Source organism: Plectropomus leopardus, chromosome 22 (genome assembly GCF_008729295.1).
Source record: "Plectropomus leopardus isolate mb chromosome 22, YSFRI_Pleo_2.0, whole genome shotgun sequence".
NCBI classification, from domain to species: domain Eukaryota; kingdom Metazoa; phylum Chordata; class Actinopteri; order Perciformes; family Serranidae; genus Plectropomus; species Plectropomus leopardus.
Genome location: NC_056484.1, coordinates 22,570,575 through 22,587,805, shown reverse-complemented (window position 1 = coordinate 22,587,805; position 17,231 = coordinate 22,570,575). Strand labels below are relative to the sequence as shown.

The 17,231-nt window shown below is 38.4% G+C and overlaps 1 protein-coding gene across 2 annotated transcripts in view; it reads left to right on the top strand.

Annotated features, from left to right (window-relative positions):
* The window catches only part of arhgef39 (Rho guanine nucleotide exchange factor (GEF) 39), a 70,178-nt gene that overhangs the window by 43,982 nt on the left and 8,965 nt on the right, over window positions 1–17,231 (top strand). For both annotated transcript variants that reach the window (XM_042511454.1, XM_042511453.1), the window contains exons 8-9: window positions 7,241–7,470; window positions 17,069–17,157. In XM_042511454.1, the coding sequence (XP_042367388.1) occupies window positions 7,241–7,470; window positions 17,069–17,157 (319 nt within the window). The remainder of the gene's footprint in view (window positions 1–7,240; window positions 7,471–17,068; window positions 17,158–17,231) is intronic.

Sequence of the window (17,231 nt, the reverse complement as noted above, 5' to 3'; positions counted from 1 at the left end):
CCTTTGATTGGAAATAATGACGGCTTGTGCGGTGGCTGCAATAGAAATAAAGCTGCTAATGTTTCAACATCCATCACCATGCTTCTTGGAGTGTTATCACCAGAGGAGAAGTCTCAGAACATCACTCAGTGGAAACACATTCATCTTGCAGTTTTGTTTTATCATCATTTTGTTTAACCTTTCAAAAATATCACTTAAGTGTTGTGCAAATCTTGAAGGAAATCCCCCTGCTGATAATGCAAAATAATTATTAGTTTTTAGTTTTTAGTTATTAGTTGTTACAGCTGTAGCCTGAAGTCTTTCTCTATACTCCCGAGTTCACCTGTTAGCTCTTATTACCAACCTCCTAAATGTTTCCACTAGACCTGGTGTCTGGCCTACAGTAAAACGACTCAGGTGTTGTGCGGTCATGATGTGAAAGGAGCCTGTTGACTCTCCAAACCCACCAATGCCAAAGCCGACCTTCACTCTGCCACAGCAGCTGCCCTCTGCCTCTGTTATTCCTCTGGCCTCGGACACATCAGGGGGAACAGGACCCTTTGTAGATCAATCTTTATTTCCTGCCCCACCTTCCTCAGCCCCCCCCACCTCGTCCAGCCCAAAAGACTTTGTAGTAGAGCAGAGGTGCTCTTTGACAAGGGAGGCTGAAAGGCCTGGACACGGAGAGGAGTGCTCGGCACTTCCTGCTCTTTGAACCTGCTGCTGCCTCAAAGCACCGTGGATGGTCAGATGTAGGCAGGGGGTCTGAAGAGAACCTGGTCCACAAAGAGACTACACACAGCATAATCCAACCTCTCTGACTCTGTCAACTTTGTCTGACAGGGGTGTGATGGGAGATATCTGATCAAAGTTTTAAGGATAGAAAAACTAGAGTTTGCTTTCCAAAGTAGCAAGAAGTTAGTTTACATTTTTTCATGAAATTATGCCGTAAGAACATGATTTTTTATATTTTAATTTCAACAGATATTAGGTGTCAGGCATTAAACCTTTGAAACTTGGCCAAATTGGTTTGATGTCTTTTGAAAACATGGTTATAAAAGACACTGAGCAAGGAAAAATGTCTAGGGGAAAAAAGAAAAATGTAAGGGAAAAACTGTATTTACAATGATTATAGTTACAATAAATCTGACCGAATTTGATGGTTTGATTTATTTATTTATTTATTTTTAAACATAAGAGTAAGAGACGACCCACAAACTGGACGAAATTAGGGAAAGGTGACATGAAAAATTTTAAAGAAGACAGAAAGGAAGAGAAAACATTCAAAGTAAAAAAAAAAAAAATCCAAAAAAGGGAAAAATTTCCCAAAGGCTATATATAGTATTATTGTTATTATTACTATTTATTAACCAATTCATACATTTTTTTTGCTAAAATCGGGTAATTGTCTTGTAACTTGTAACTTCTTCCTGTGTTTTTGAAAGTCCATCAATCCATCCATCCATTTTCTACCGCTTATCCGGGGTCGGGTCACGGGGGCAGCAGCCTAAGCAGGGAAGCCCAGACTCCCCTCTCCACAGCCACTTCTTCCAGCTCTTCCTGGGGGATCCCGAGGCGTTCCCAGGCCAGCTGTGAGACGTCTCTCCAGTGTGTCCTGGGTCTTCCCCGTTGTCTCCTACTGGTGGGAATGAGCTTCTCACACTATCTCTAAGGGAGAGCCCATCCACCCTACAGAGGAAGCTCATTTCGGCCGCTTGTACCCGCGATCTTGCTCTTTCGGTCACTACCCAAAGCTCGTGACCATAGGTGAGGGTAGGAACGAAGATCGACCGGTAAATCAAGAGCTTTGCCTTTCGGCTCAGCTCCCTCTTCACCACGACAGATCGGTACAGACTCCACATTACTGCAGACGCTGCACCGATCCGCCTGTCGATCTCCCGCTTCATCCTTCCCTCACTCGTGAACAAGACCCCAAGGTACTTAAACTCCTCCACTTGGGGCAGGATCTCCTCCCCCATCTGGAGAGGGCACTCCACCCTTTTCTGGCTGAGAACCAAGGCCTCAGATTTGGAGGTGCTGATTCTCATACCGGCCACTTCACGCTCAGCCGCAAACCTGTTTTTGAAAGTTATAAAGCTAATTTAAACAGGTTTCAAAAGGTTAACACACTCAGTCATGGCCCATGTTATTACACCCAGATATATTTTGAGTCGTGAAAGGAACAGAGGGAGATCACAGAGTGTCTGTTTAACCACTTTACTTGATGTCTGGAAATACATCGGTTTCAGCACGCTGGACACAGGCAGCATTCTGATGCTTGAGCAAACGTGACACATTACTGCCCATGCATGAACTAAATGTGATAACATATATAACAAATGACTAAAAAAAGTTGTTTTTATAAAAGTTACCAACTGTAGCTTTAAAGCATTACATTCAACTTTTGGAATCCTCCTCTCTCTGTAGCTATAGACAGACAATAGGCCTGTCCAGTAACAAACGTCCCTTACCACAAAAAGAAAAGCCCCAGGCCTGTTGGGTCATTGTGAAAGAGCTGAGGGTTCCAGCTGGGGATCTGTTTCATGTGGTAGCTCCCGTCTGCCGTTGTCTTTTATTTAACACGTCCTGAACTTAGCACTGAGATGACAGGTCTGACAGAGTGCTTATTGTAAAATGACTTCTTGCTCTGTGTCTTTAAAGGGTTGTATGAGGCTAAGGCAGGGTTTTATTTATATAATATTTAACAGAACTATCACAACCAACTGCTCCAATCTCCGCACAACACCTGAGAGAGTCATGGCGTGTTTCTCGAGTGTTCCGTTTGAGACCCATGGCATTTTAAAAGCAATTTGACCCCCGCCTGGCCCCCGCCACTTAATCTCAGTGGGCTTGTCTGTAGCTGAAAATGTCCTCTCTGAGCCCCAGAGGCACAGCTCCGGCCACTCAGGCTAGCTGCAATCACAGGCTACAGGCTGGGGCAATTACAAAAACACCCCGGACCCAGGATGAATTTCATCTTATCTATCCAAATGTCAGCCTCTTGCTTATTAGCTATCATCATACTGCTGCCAATCATGGTGAAAGAGATGACAGCTTTCCTCCGCGGCCACTCCCTGACATGCCTACCTCCCACTGAGTCCTCCTTAGATTATCTTTTCATCCTCACTTATCTTTTCAGTTCAGCATGGCTTTAGTTAGTCTCATTATTTTTGATTATTCTGTGTAATTCTGCTGGAATTTAATGCTGAGGAGGCTGTGATTAATGTCACTTTTACACTGACATAGTGATGTAGGTTAAATCTGCATTGGCCATGTTTATAAGGAAATGATTACATTATGTTTTGGCTGTTCATTTACACGACAACGCTGTTTTGTGTGCTTGAAAATGGGTTCCAGAGTGCAAACTTGTGAGAATGCCACCATTTTCATTGTCATGTAAATTGGCAATACAAAGATCCCTCTGATGATGGGAACTTTTTTGCACATGCACATTATGGTCTCAGTCAACAGCCATGCGCAAGTAGGCGGACAACGACTCCCGAGGGCTGTTTGTGATGCTCACCCTCCTTAATTTATCAGCGCTACTCCAAGTGTAGATTTACCACACCATCACTTTGATGAGCGGAGGCGCATCACTTACATGCACCAACTCCACCTTTACGCCGACCAAGGTACAAATACATACACATACAAATGTTGGTGCATTAGCCATCTTTGTATGTTCACATCTTATCGCTCTGTAGAAGGATATGTGTGTCTCTCTAGATGTATGCATGCACGTTTGTTTCATCATAAAATCACACCGCCATCTACTGGCTTGGCATGTATACTAGAATATTTTTAGTCGTTTTTGCAGAAAACAGAAATACAGAAAATGATACTGTTTTCTGTGGATGGTTTCCACGTAAACGTGCCCTATGTTTGTGGTTCAGTGGCAGTTTACCAAATCACAATTCAGGACTGAATTAGCATCCATGGTTCAATTTTAAATATGTGCTAGTGCCTCATCTAAGATAAAGAAAATTAAAGCTGCAAGCAGCGATGAACGGGCCGTTGTACCTGCGTGCACATCAAGAGTCGCATGATGTATGCAGAGAGTTTGGACCCTGGATTGAGCTATTTCACCTGTTGTACCACTTCATTTGGCCACTAGCTGGCACTGAGAACATACTAATTGTAGTTTATCTTATCATTTGTAGACCAAACCATATACATTTCATATAAATCCTATTGTGTTGCCAGTAGATAGTGCAGTGAGACAGGTAATTGACGTGTCTACATCACACGTAAAATTTAGGGCCAACTGGTTGATGTAAAGTGATGTTACAACCATTTACTGTTTGATTTGATTTATTTCAAACATGTAAAAAAGGACATAGAGAAATTATTATACAAAAGCACACATAAAAAGTAATATTCACAGACAAAAAACATAAAACAAAGGAAATGGTCAAATACATGATGACCTGGTTTACATATTCGAAAAGGAGTGAGAAGAAGTAAAAACTTATTTAATCCCACCCCTTCTCCATAAATCATTGAATTTGAATTGACGAAGGTCTTAAGGCTTTTCTTATCAAATTTGAGCTGAATGTCATCTTCCTGTAAGGAGGTGCACATCAAAGTAAAAAACATGTCATTTAGTGTTGCAAGGAGGTGGCGTTATGACTACAACCCCTGGCAAAAATTATGGAATCACCAGTCTTGGAGGATGTTTACTCAGTTGTTTGATTTTGTAGGAAAAAAAGCAGATCACAGACATGCCACAAAACTAAAGTCATTTAAAATGGCAACTTTCTGGCTTTAAGAAACACTAAAAGAAATCAAGAAAAAATTGTGGTAGTCAATAGCAGAGGGAAAAAAATATGGAATCACTCAATTCTGAGGAAAAAATTATGGAATCATGAAAAAAGCAAAAAAAAAAAAAAAACAACAAAACACTACAACACACCACTAGTACTTTGTTGCACCACCTCTGGCTTTTATAACATCTCCCCAGTGCCTTTACCTGACATTGCAGCCCCATATCATCAATGATTGTGGAAATTTGCACGTTTTCTTCAGGCAGTGCTCTTCATAAATTTTATTGGAATGGCACCAAACAAAGGTTTCAGCATCATCACCTCGCCCAATGCAGATTCACAATTCATCACCAATGAATATGACTTTTATCCAGTCACCCACAGTCCACTGTTGCCTTTTCTTAGCCATTGTAACCTTTTTTTCTGTTTAGGTGTTAATGATGGCTTTTGTTTAGCTTTACTGTATGTAAATCCCATTTCTTTTAGGCGGTTTCTCACAGACGTTGACTCCAGTTTCCACCTATTTATTCCTCATTTGTTTTGCTTGAGCAGTTTTCAAGACATATTGCTTTAAGTTTTCTGTCTTAACGCTTTGATGTCTTCCTTGGTCTACCAGTATGCTTGCCTTTTACGGCCTTCCCATGTTGTTTGTACTTGGTCCGGATTTTAGACACAGCTGACCAACATCTTTTGCAACATTCTGTGATGAGTTACTTTTTTTAAGAAGTTTGATAATCCTCTCCTTTGTTTCAGTTGATATCACTCGTGTTGGAGCCATGATTCAAGTCAATCCACTTGGTGTGACAGCTCTCCAAGGTGTGAGCAGACTAATGCAGACTAATGAGCAGATTTAATTTGATGCGGGTTATTTTTGGAAATGGAAATTTACAGGGTGATTCCATAATTTTTTCCTCAGAATTGAGTGATTCCATATTTTGTAGCCTCTGCTTGGTCTAAAAAAGCAATTGTTATTGACTACCACAATTTTTTTTCTTGATTTCTTTTTGTGTTTCTTAATGCCAGAAAGTTGCCATTTTAAATGACTGTAGTTTTGTGGCATGTCTGTGATCTGCTTTTTTTCTATAAAATAAACAACTGAATGAACAGCCTCCAAGACTGGTGATTCCATAATTTTTGCCAGGGGTTGTATAAGTCATGACTGTGCTGTTCTACTCCACTGCTGGCAACTACTGCTAACTATAAGGTGGAATGTTTTTTTGTCTTGAAAATGGCAACAGCCGAGGTCACAGGCGTTATATCTTCAGATTGTCCGCACGTATGTCCGGTCTGTTCTTGAAAACCCAACATTTCAAGAACTCCTTAAGGGAATTTCTTCAAATGTGACACAAACATTAAGATTGACTCAAGGATGAAGTAGTTAGAGGTTTGTGGTCATAGATCAAAGGTGAAAGTCACTGTGACCTCATCTGTCTCATTCTTGTGAATGCAATTGCTCAAGAACGCCTTCAGGGAATTTCTTAAACTTTGGCAAAAACGTTCAAGTGGACTCAAGGATAAACTGATCAGCTTTTGATGGTCAAAGGTCAAGGTCACCTTGACGTTGCATTTATCTCATTCTTGTGAACGCAGTATCTCAAGAAAACCTTGAGGGAATTTCTTCAGATTTGACACAAACATTCACTTGGACTCAACTATGTGTTTATTAGAATTTGATGTTCAAAGGTCAAGGTCACTGTGACCTTGCATCTACAAAGTAAATGAGCTGTGATTTTGATTTATTTTTTCATCTTACTATTACTATTACCATCACCATTTTAACTGTTTGTTAGAGGCCTTTTTTATGGGGTCAGTTTAAAAAATATGATTTGATTTCTGTTATTATAGCCCCAAGAACATAAAAATGCAAAAAAAGAAATTCCCACTGCTTTGTTTCTTAGTGAGGCCCTTAAAGGGTTAAGTGTGCCGGTATGTAGAAAAATCTGTTATTTATTTAAGTGATTTAGCTGAATGCTGAAGTAAAATCATTTTTATTTCCACAGTGCTGTTTTTGCTTCAGCTTCTGCAGCTGTCGCACAGTGAGGAGCAAAAACTGTTTCCCCTCACAGAAGAAGTTGAAATGAGTCAGAACAGGGTTAATGAATGTCACAGAGCAGTGACAAAATATGTGGTGAAAAGCCTTTCAGCACGCTAGAATCTCTGTGGTTCAGCTGTGATAGTGAGTAAAATAAAAAACATTCTTTTTATAAAGCGAAATGTCTGTATTCCCCACCAACAAACTACCTGAAAAGATTTGATGAGGAATTTTTAGGGATTAAGATTCTGTGAGTGGCATCTCATTTGACGAAATGCTGTTGAACTCCATCCATGGAAACTTTAAATGAACACAACAGCAGCATCAGTCTGGGTGTCAGCAGTGAGATGTGTCGCAGGTCTCCCAGTGCATGCTGGGAGCGCCACCACCTTCTTTTTTTTAACCCAGACAAGCAGCTTAGGATAATAATTGTCTCTGTTTCTGTCTGTTCCTCCTCCTCTCACAGGGAGGTGGTACATCCGTGAGGGCTGGCTGAAAGTGGTTCCTCCTAAAGGTGCGGAAGCTAAGCCCAAGATGTTCTTCCTGTTCTCTGACATGCTGCTGCAGGCCAAACGCTGCAGCCCGCTGCAGTACACTAACAGAGACAAATTCGCCGGCCAGCACGCCTACCCCCTGCAGGACTGCACTGTGGAGAAGGTGTTTGGCCACACCAGGAGCCAGGGAGGCCTGCTCAGCGTGAGTATTGTTAATGTGATTGTTCAGTTTTTACAACTGTAGGTCAAGGAATATCTGGAATATTTTATCAGATAGTGTTCACTGTTCAGCCCAGTTTAAGTGAGAAACTGACAACCAAAGATACCAAAGGTATGGAAGAAAAAAAATTATAAATGGACTAACAACTTTTTAAAAGTATTCGAAAAAACACATTAGAGGACAGACCTATACATAAGGAAAAGAGCATGAAACATTTCATTCTACTTTATTCATTATAGTATGCTTCATCGAAGTATCAGCTGAACTTTACACTATATTAAAGCACAGAGTGAGGAGTATTTTTCCTGCACCTCTTTCTATTTCAGTCACTCATAACATGTTCAGTGTACATGTGCTCTGTATGTATTTTTATTAAAAATTAGACTTGAATAATCTCAGCCTATGAAGTATTTACTTTAGAATATATATTGTAACTTGTGTCCCTTCTAGGCAGGGAATTGGTCTTCTTCTCTCCAATAATAAATATTAAATTAAAAAAAAAAAAAGATCAGCAGTAAAATCTCCTAGTTCTTGTTAATAACATTGAAAGCACATACAAAGGATTGTATATATATGTCTTTTACTACATTTCACTGGAACTGAGTCTTGTTGCATACGGAAGAAATTATTAATTGGGTGATTGACTGGTTTGTAGATATTTCACTTTCTATCACAGGATGCATGTTTTTATTTTCAACAGTCAGATTACCATCAAGGCTGCAAAGATTATTTTGTAGTTGATTAATTTATAGATTAATTTCTTGTTTTCTCAATTAGTCAATTAGTTGTTTGGTCTATAAAATGGTAAAAAAAAAAAAAAGTGGATCAGTGTTTTCCAAAACCCAAGATGACATCCTCAAATATCTTGTCTTTTCCACAACCCCAAAATATTCACTTTACTTTCACAGAGGAGTTGAGAAACCAGAAAATATTCACATTTAAGAAGCTGGCAATCACAGAGCACCCTTATCTGGTAGGAACAAGCTATTGTCTTGTGGGAACAAGTGATTTTATTGTTGGGATAAGTCATATTATTGTGGAAACAATTTATTATATTGTGGGAACAACTTATTTAATGGTTAGACAAAATTATTGTATTAATAAAACAATTTATTATATTGTGGGAATAAGGTATTAGTGGTGGGAACAACTTATTATATTGTGGAGTGGAGTTATTTTTCTATCAGAACCAAATTATTATCTTGTGGGAACAAGTTATTATTCTTTGAAAACAATTAAGTTTCTTGTGGGAACAAGTTATTATTTTGTGGGAACAACTTATTTCCTTTGAGAACATGTTATTTTGTTGTGGTAATAGGTTGTTATCTTTTGGAAGATTTCTTTTTCTTTTTTACTTTACTCAAAGGGATTAATAGATTGACACATAATTAATCATGAGTAATCATTGCAGCCCTATTAACTGTATTGACGGTCACTGAGCTTTCAGTTTTTTTGTATATATCATGCACATATACTTCCAATAGGAGGGCCATTTACTGCAGTTGACACAGGATGTGTATTTTACTGTTTAACTGCAGAAAAAATGGGAAAAGTTGAATGTTAAAAAGAAACGAGAGTTTGTCGGGCAGCAGGTGGAGGAGACATCTGTTCATTGATTTAAATACACACATGAGTGAGTCCTTAGCACAGGCATTATTTAATTTCCACTTTTGATGTATGTTGCTTTAATTTGTCTTACTTATGGCCCTGACGGTTGCTGTTGTCGAATCTGCCAAACGCAGGTTCCCTGAACCTTTTCCAGCCACACTGAATGAAAACGTCATTTAGTTCTGCTTGTCAGTGGAGACTTGCGTTCCCTCGCCTCCTCTTCTCCCTAATCACTTCAAGCCCTTGTTGAAGTAGCCCCAAAAGTTGAACTTTTAATGCGTCTCTCCTCTCAGTCTGATCCGTCTCCCAGGTCTCAGTACAGCTGCTGGCTGACAAATTGTGTCTAAATGATGTAGCTGCTGTCATGAAACATTCAAAGGAATGAGTCGCGCGTCATTGACTGAGTAACGAAAGCGTTTATGCAGCGAGCGTTTAGTGCCAATGCTGCATGGTATCAATATTCATTTCAGCAGATTCGCTCTTGCTCAAAGAGCTCTTTATGTTGTGCTGCTAATGTGCTTCCTTGAGTTGCACAGCGGCTTTGTGGACGTTTGATTACTTCACTGTCGTCTCACACTGCTGTCTGTCCAACATGGTAGCAGCATTTCATAAGTTCTGACATTAAGGCTCCATTTCCACAGGACCAGTTATATACAAGAGGGCCGAGACAGCTAGTGACCTAATGAAACTAGACAGAAAAAAACATATGGCAATTTTTTTTAGTTGATTAAGTAATAAGACATCAATGCCAATGAGAAAAATGTTTTATAGTAATAATAATAATACACCTTATTTGTATCGCACCTTTCATACAAGAAATGCAGCCCAATGTGCTTTCAACAAAGAAATTACTTTCACCAAGTTCTTCACATAAAAAGACATAGATGACATAAAGACATAATAAAACCTGCATGTAAAAATAAAATAAGATCAGAATAGAATGCGTAGAATGCATCTTCACATACATAAAACCCTCTTGATAATACCAGTAAAGTACTATAAAAATAAGGATAAAAATAAAATGCAAAGAATGCATAACATAAGATGGAAAATAAAACCCAATGAGATAATATGAATAAAAATAAAGCTAAGAATAGTGTATAAAATGCATTAAATTAAGGAAAATACAGCATTTTAATGAGGTGCAGCACTGTGAAAGTGCAAAGCAGAATGCCGTTAAAACAGAGCTAGTTAAAGGCTAAAGTGAAGAAATAGGTTTTCAGTTTTCTTTTAAAATATTTAGTAAGGCAGCTTCTCTCGTATCTATAGTCAGTGTGTTCCAGAGCTTTAACTGACAAATGCTGCATCCCCAATTTTCTTTTGGCTGTTTTTGGGAACCTCCAATAAAGCAGCTGCAGATGATCGCAGTGTTCATGAAGGCGAGTAAAGAACAAGAGAGTTAGCAATGTAACTTGGTCCATTAAGGGCTTTGATTTTTAGAAGAAGTATTAAAGGACTTAAAATCAGTTCTAAATGATACAGGAAGCTAAAACTGACCTGATGTTTCTCCCCTCTTGGTTCTGGTTCTGGTCGGTAAGCCAGTAAAAAGTGTGTTACAATAATCAAATTAGATTGAAATCATGAATAGAACAGAATAGAATATCTTTATTGTCATTGTACAGGTGAATACAAGGTAATTCAGTTGCACTGCCTGAGCAGGGCTCAAATAGAATAAAAGGGCAATAAAACAGAATAAAATAAATAGTAAAAATAAAATACATAAATATTGGAAGTTATATCTCATATGTATACCCATACACACACACATACCAGTTCAAATGTATACATATGTACACATTTACATATGTATACATAAATACATATACAGTACCTGTGTATACATTAAATTTTACATAGAGTATTGCATTTGTCTACATGTGGTGATGTTTTGGATGAAAAATGAAAAAATCACTAGCTTCACAGTCACTGCTGTTAACAGTGTGCGCTTAAGCAATCTGGTGGATAAAGAAATGGATGCCGTAGTATTTCAAAAACAGTTGAGGTAATAGATTTCATTTTCAACTGAAAGAAAAACATTTGACATTCCGTCATTTTCTCTCTTTTCTCATTTTTTTTTAGGTTAGAGGTCATTATGGCAAATAGACAGGGAACAATTAAGGACTATGAAAGAAAATGGAATACATAAAGGCCATGTTTAGATGACTGATGATGATGATGACATTTTTGTCTGTTTTGTTTTTAGATAATAGTGTCTTTTTCTCTTTTTTTTTGAAACTCATTTTGTGGCATCTATTTGCGATGTGTTGTTCATTTGGTGCGTCTCGTGTGCATTGCTTTAATTTCATAAATATAATTTGAAAAAGGAGAAATGAATGATATCAAACTGAGAAGTGTAGCACATTTTAGAAAATAGCTGCAATGATTAATCAATTAACTGGTTAGTTGTCAACTTTTAAATTAACCACCAACTAATTTCATAATCCATTATTTCGTTTGAGTACATTTTAAAGAAAAAAAGTCTAAATTCTCTGATTCCAGCTTCTTAAAAGTGAATGTTTTCTGGTTTCTGTATTCTCATATCTAATGCTAAAGATTCATCCATTCATATGAACTCAAATACTGTGCTTTCTGGCTCTCTCGTATTGTTAATTTTTGATATAATTATTCTTCTGTCCTCTGCTACTAACCAAGAAAAGAAAAGTCATTGTTTGCCCTCAATGTCAATATCTAGTATGGTATCAAATTTCAATATTTTTAAGGTATTGTATCAAAGGTAGAAGTCCCACTATTGTGACAACACTACCTCTGTGAGTGTAAACTGATTGTCTTCGGTATATGGACAAAATAAGACATCTGAGGACATCATATTTGTCTTTGAGATAATTTAGAGACTAAACAACTTTATTCAAGGGAATAACGGACCAACTAATGGATCATTTAAAAAAAATGTTTAGTTGCATTCTATTCCAGAAGCAGTTTTTTAAATAAAAAATCATTTAGTTCATCAAATGTCAAAACAAAAAAGAGAGTCCACCACAACAACCTTAGGTGACACTGACAAATGTTACGCTGTATTTGCTTGATAACTATGATATTTATCAAGTTATCAAGATTGTTTTCAATTAATTTTCTGTGTTTTGACAGAATAGTTAACTTGTTTCAAGTCTGAACACTCCGGGATACACTAAATGTTTAAATATCAAATAATTAACTCATTGTTGCCACTATAAATTGTAAAATGGATTTAATTTTTTAAAAAGTCTTGTTTTCTCATAAGAATAAAACAAACAAAACAGATAAATTCAATCACAAGCCCTCGCTATATTTCACTTCTCTAATGTCATTCCACTTTGCAATAAATCCAGCAATATAAACTATTTTTTCTACAAAACTCTTTTAAATTAAATTTCTTTAGATGTATAGACATAAGCAGCTCTACCAGAAATTATGCAGATTTAAATTCAGGCTGCAACTTACAGTTATTTTTGTGATGCCTCCATCTGGAATTTTTACAATTCACAAATAACTGTTTGGTCTGTGAAACAAATTTATTTTTCTGTAGCTGTCGACATAATGTCACTCAAATATGCATCTATGTATGTGTATGTTTGCCAGCCAGCTGAAATTATGTTTGAATAGAGTTTGAACATGTCTTGTTTAACCCTTTGAAACCTGGAGTGACATCACTTGATGCTTCCAGACACCGTTTACAAGTACTGAATCATTTGAATTCTGAGCGAATTGGTGCATTTTTTGTCAGAAACATGAGATAAAAATGCAAGAGCAACTTGTTAAGGGCTCTTCCACAAATGGCAAGAAATTAGTTGACTTAGAAAAATGTTTTTCAAAAGCTTGGGAAAAAATCTCTAGGGAAAAAAGAAAAAAAGGCAGGGGAAAAACAATATTTGTAAAGATCATAATTAGTTATTTAAAATTATTTTACTAAGTTATTATAATTTTTTCGCACTTTTTCCATGTCATTTCGCCATTGTCAATCTTTCTTTTTCTCTTGTATTGTCTTTAAACAAATTTTCCAGATAATTATCTTGTACTTAACATGATTTTTTTAGCCAATTTTTTGGTTATTTTTTAGTTCATAGCTAATTGCCTTCCTCCCATGGTTTTAAAAGAAATCAAGCCAATTTGCTCAAGCTTCAAAGGGTAAAAAAAAGGTTCCTTAAAACTTAATGGAAAAATTTTGAAAATTTGTCCGTTAAAATGCATGTGATTTTACCTGCTAATTAGTCATTAGGATCCACTGAAGTCACACAATTTCGCAAGGGACAAAGATTTATTTTATCAACAGTTTGTGTAAAATACAGAATGATTATCAATTGTGAGGATGTGAAGCATAAAATAAAGATGAAAGGGTGAATTCAGGTAACGTGCAGTGTGTGTGTGTGTGTGTGTGTGTGTGTGTGTGTGTGTGTGTGTGTGTGTGTGGGTGTGTGTGTGTGTGTGTGTGTGTATCGTGCCCAGGCTTATGTGACTTCATTTGTTGAAGGCAGTGTGAATTAAAAGCATCCTTCAAGGGACTAATGAAAAGGCTGCAGATGGGGAGATTAGTCAGAGCTGTATTATTTGGAGTGTGTGTGTTTGTGTGTGTGTGTGTGTGTGTGTGTGTGTGTGTGTGTGTGTGTGTGTGTGTGTGTGTGTGTGTGTGTGTGTGTGTGTGGAGTCGGGGACTGTAGTGACGGCTGCCTGCTGTAACAGAATCTCTCAGTTGCTGGATCAGATTAGGCTGCAGATCCATCTCTTCCGGCCCTCCAGTAAATACATCTTCCTCAAGCCTGTCGCCGCTCTCCGCCAGCCCGCGCCGCGCGTTATCTAATGGCAGAAATGGCATTTCATTAGCCTCTTATCCCACCGAGGCCCAAATGCATACTCAATAGCATTACATGTAATTTCTCATAAGGACACATTATTGATCCCGGGCCCCTACCTGAGCTCAAGGAAAAGGGCTGTCAGCACTCCAGGGCCCTCCTCATCCAGGGCCATGAAGAATTAAAGCCAAATTAAATTTGACAGCTGTAAATGCCATGGCAATCTATATGCAAAGTTTAGGTGGATAAAAAATAGCTTTTATTAAATTTTTTTTTTTTCCCCTTGGTCACACATGTTTGTTGAGAGCTTTTATTTGCCCCAGCGTATTTTCTCCTCATCGCCTCCTCTCCCTCCATCTGTCGACCTTCCTTACTCTCTCCTCGCGCTCCCGTCTGCAGTCTTCCTCGCGCTAATATCCCCTCACCGCTTGAATATTTTCCCACATCCCTGACAGATTCTCTTTGATGTATAAATAATCAAGCTAAATTATGTGCGGCGATGAGGCTCCGTGCTCCGCCGTTCTTATTATACAAAGTAATTTCTACCTAAGAGGGTCAGATTTCCTGACAAATCCCTAATTACCGCATTGCAATAGAAGTGGAATCTATTTGTGCATAAATCAACCGCCGTCCCCCAAGTGGCGAGTGCCTAATACCGTGCGGCACTCAATTCGGCCCCACTCACTGAACTCTGTAATTAGATAATACTTTTGATGATGGTACATTTGAAATCTTAATCTATTTAATGTATAATGAGAGACACCCCTTCCTCCCCCCTCAGTTTAAAAACATCATTATGTTTGATGCACTCGTCTGTGCCAAGTTCTGTCCAAACACATGGAAATAATCAATATGTCACTTCTCAAAAAGCTGGCTTCCTGTGTTGAGGCCACAGGTAAATGTGAGAGGTCATTTAATATTGTGGAGGCCTAATTTTGATCCCCTGTAATAGCTTTGGCCGTGTAATTACGGCACTCTAAAAGCCCCTTTTGTTTGGGCTCAGACGACTCCTTTTTTTGCTTTGTTTGACAATCTGAGGCTGGTTTTTAGCGACGTGAATGAGAGAGTTGGTAATGACTGTTGGCTCAAAGGAAAAGGACGCTGTCAGTGTCTGAACCTGAGCAGAAGACATGTCTCTGTCCAGCTGCCTACACAACACAATTGAGTGTTTCTTGTTAATGAAACAGATTCTGTTACTTTACAAGACTTTGCTTGCATTCTCGGCTTTCCTTACTTTCAAATTTCAGTGTTTTAGGGCAATGGATGTCAGTGGGGTGCAGCTGTAGCTTTGCTGTATGAGGAGCCAGCAAAGAGACGTTTTTTCTTGATTTGGCCTGCCCTCTACTGTTTTTACAATGTTACTGCAGTTTGAGCTGTGCTATGGTCTCTGATACAAGGTACAAGGTAGATTTATTAGTCATTTTTTAAACATAGTTAAGAAAAATGACATTAAAATTTGTCCTTGATGCTGCTACACCTTTAGAGTTGAAGGATGAATCATTAAAATCAGCAGCTTCAATGAAAATTCAAATTCTAGGGCATGTTGCTGCTGATGCCATCATTAAATTCCTGCAGTGCATTTTTTGAATTTTCATCAGAGTCTTGCGTCCTGTCAGCTCTGAACAAGGTCCACCCATCCAGTGTAACAGCTTGATCTGGGATGTTAACCATATCTCTGTGAAGACGTGTGCAAAGCAGTCTCTAATTTCCCCTTGCTAAGTGAGTCTCAGTCACAAATCATCCACTTTATTCTCCTGCAATCAGACATTTGCCAGAAGAAGGCTTGACAGAGGAACAGCTCTTGGTCCAAGTCGGGTCAGCCTCGCCCTGATGCCGGTTCTCGTCCCTCGCTTCATCTTGCGCTTTCAGTTTTGTTTCTCCCCTCTAGTCTGACTGGCTGCTGGGCATATGCCACTGATGGGGACCCTCTCATGGTCTGCTGCATTCAGTCCAAACCCCACAAAACTTTCCCTGATGTTGATAAGTGCCTCTTTGTTGTAGAAAAGTTGTGTTTCAGCAGAAGGGGCAATGGTGTCGAAAAAAATAGAAAAATATAGCAAAAACATAGCAAGGATTTGGACGCTACTGGCTGCTGCATCTTGATACGCTGCCATCGTCATATATATATATGTATATATATACTAATAAATAAAAATAATAATAATAATAATAATAAACAATCAAACTAGTCAAGACTCTTTGTAGTCCGTCATTGAGAGAAATTACTCTGACTGCCAGTCCAGCTCAACAAAGGAGAAAAAAAGGAAAGTAAACAAATAACTAAAGTCAAGATGGTGTGAGATCAAAACAAACTAATTATTGTAGGTAAGACTTTTTTTTTTAGTCACTGACCTCTTAATCAGATACTGTTAACAATTGTTGGCTATAACACATTCTTTGTTCTTTCGACATTTGATTGTGTTGTTAATGTGCTAACTGGCTAACTAGCATCTTGAATCTGTACTGTTGGTCCTCTGGTTCCCTTTTTCAATGACAAATACAGACTATCACCGCCTGCTGGTGTGGAGAGGTCTTTCCACTCACACAGACACAGAGCATACGTGCTAGGCGACTGTTTGCTGCACTTTTTGTAGTTATGCAACTTTTTGACCAAGACATGGGTGATGTGAGTCAGCCTTCTTTGCTGCTATTTCTCTGATGACAGTTTGGTGTATTTAGGCCTGTAAATGAATAAAATGCTGGTTTAAAGGGCCATCCACACAGAGAAGAATGACTACAACTATAAATATAAGAAGATAACTTTAAAAATCATTCCAACTTAAGTGGATGAAGGAGTCCACACTACAACTATGACAGCGAAAGTGACAAACAAAATCATTTGGATCACTCCTCATGCAATTTCATGAACAACAGAAATATTGATAGAAAAATCAGCTGAACTAAAGAAACGCTCACATTTAAACAGCCATGCACAGAGTGGAGCCTCTTCATCACAAATGATCTTTGGTTGAGCACAGCTCATCAACATCCATTATTGTGGTATGAGTAGTGCATGCTCTGCACTGCTGTGTACAGAAAATTATCCTTCATCAGTTACAACACACATTATTATGGTTATAGTTATGGTTAGTGGTCGACAGATTATCGGCCTGGCCAATTATTGAAGCCAATATTTGGCATTTTGCTGATTACTAACCCTTACTCTTCTTTATCTCCTCTTTCTCCAGTTAACTTTTCCCAAAGCCAAACTCCTGCTGATGTCCTGCAACCAGGAGGATCTCAATGACTGGTACCAAAGTCTGAGTACTGCAATCAGGTATGTAGCTGCTACACACATACACACATGTTTTTGTCAGAACCCAATTCAAGCCCAAGAGAGTAGTAACGTTC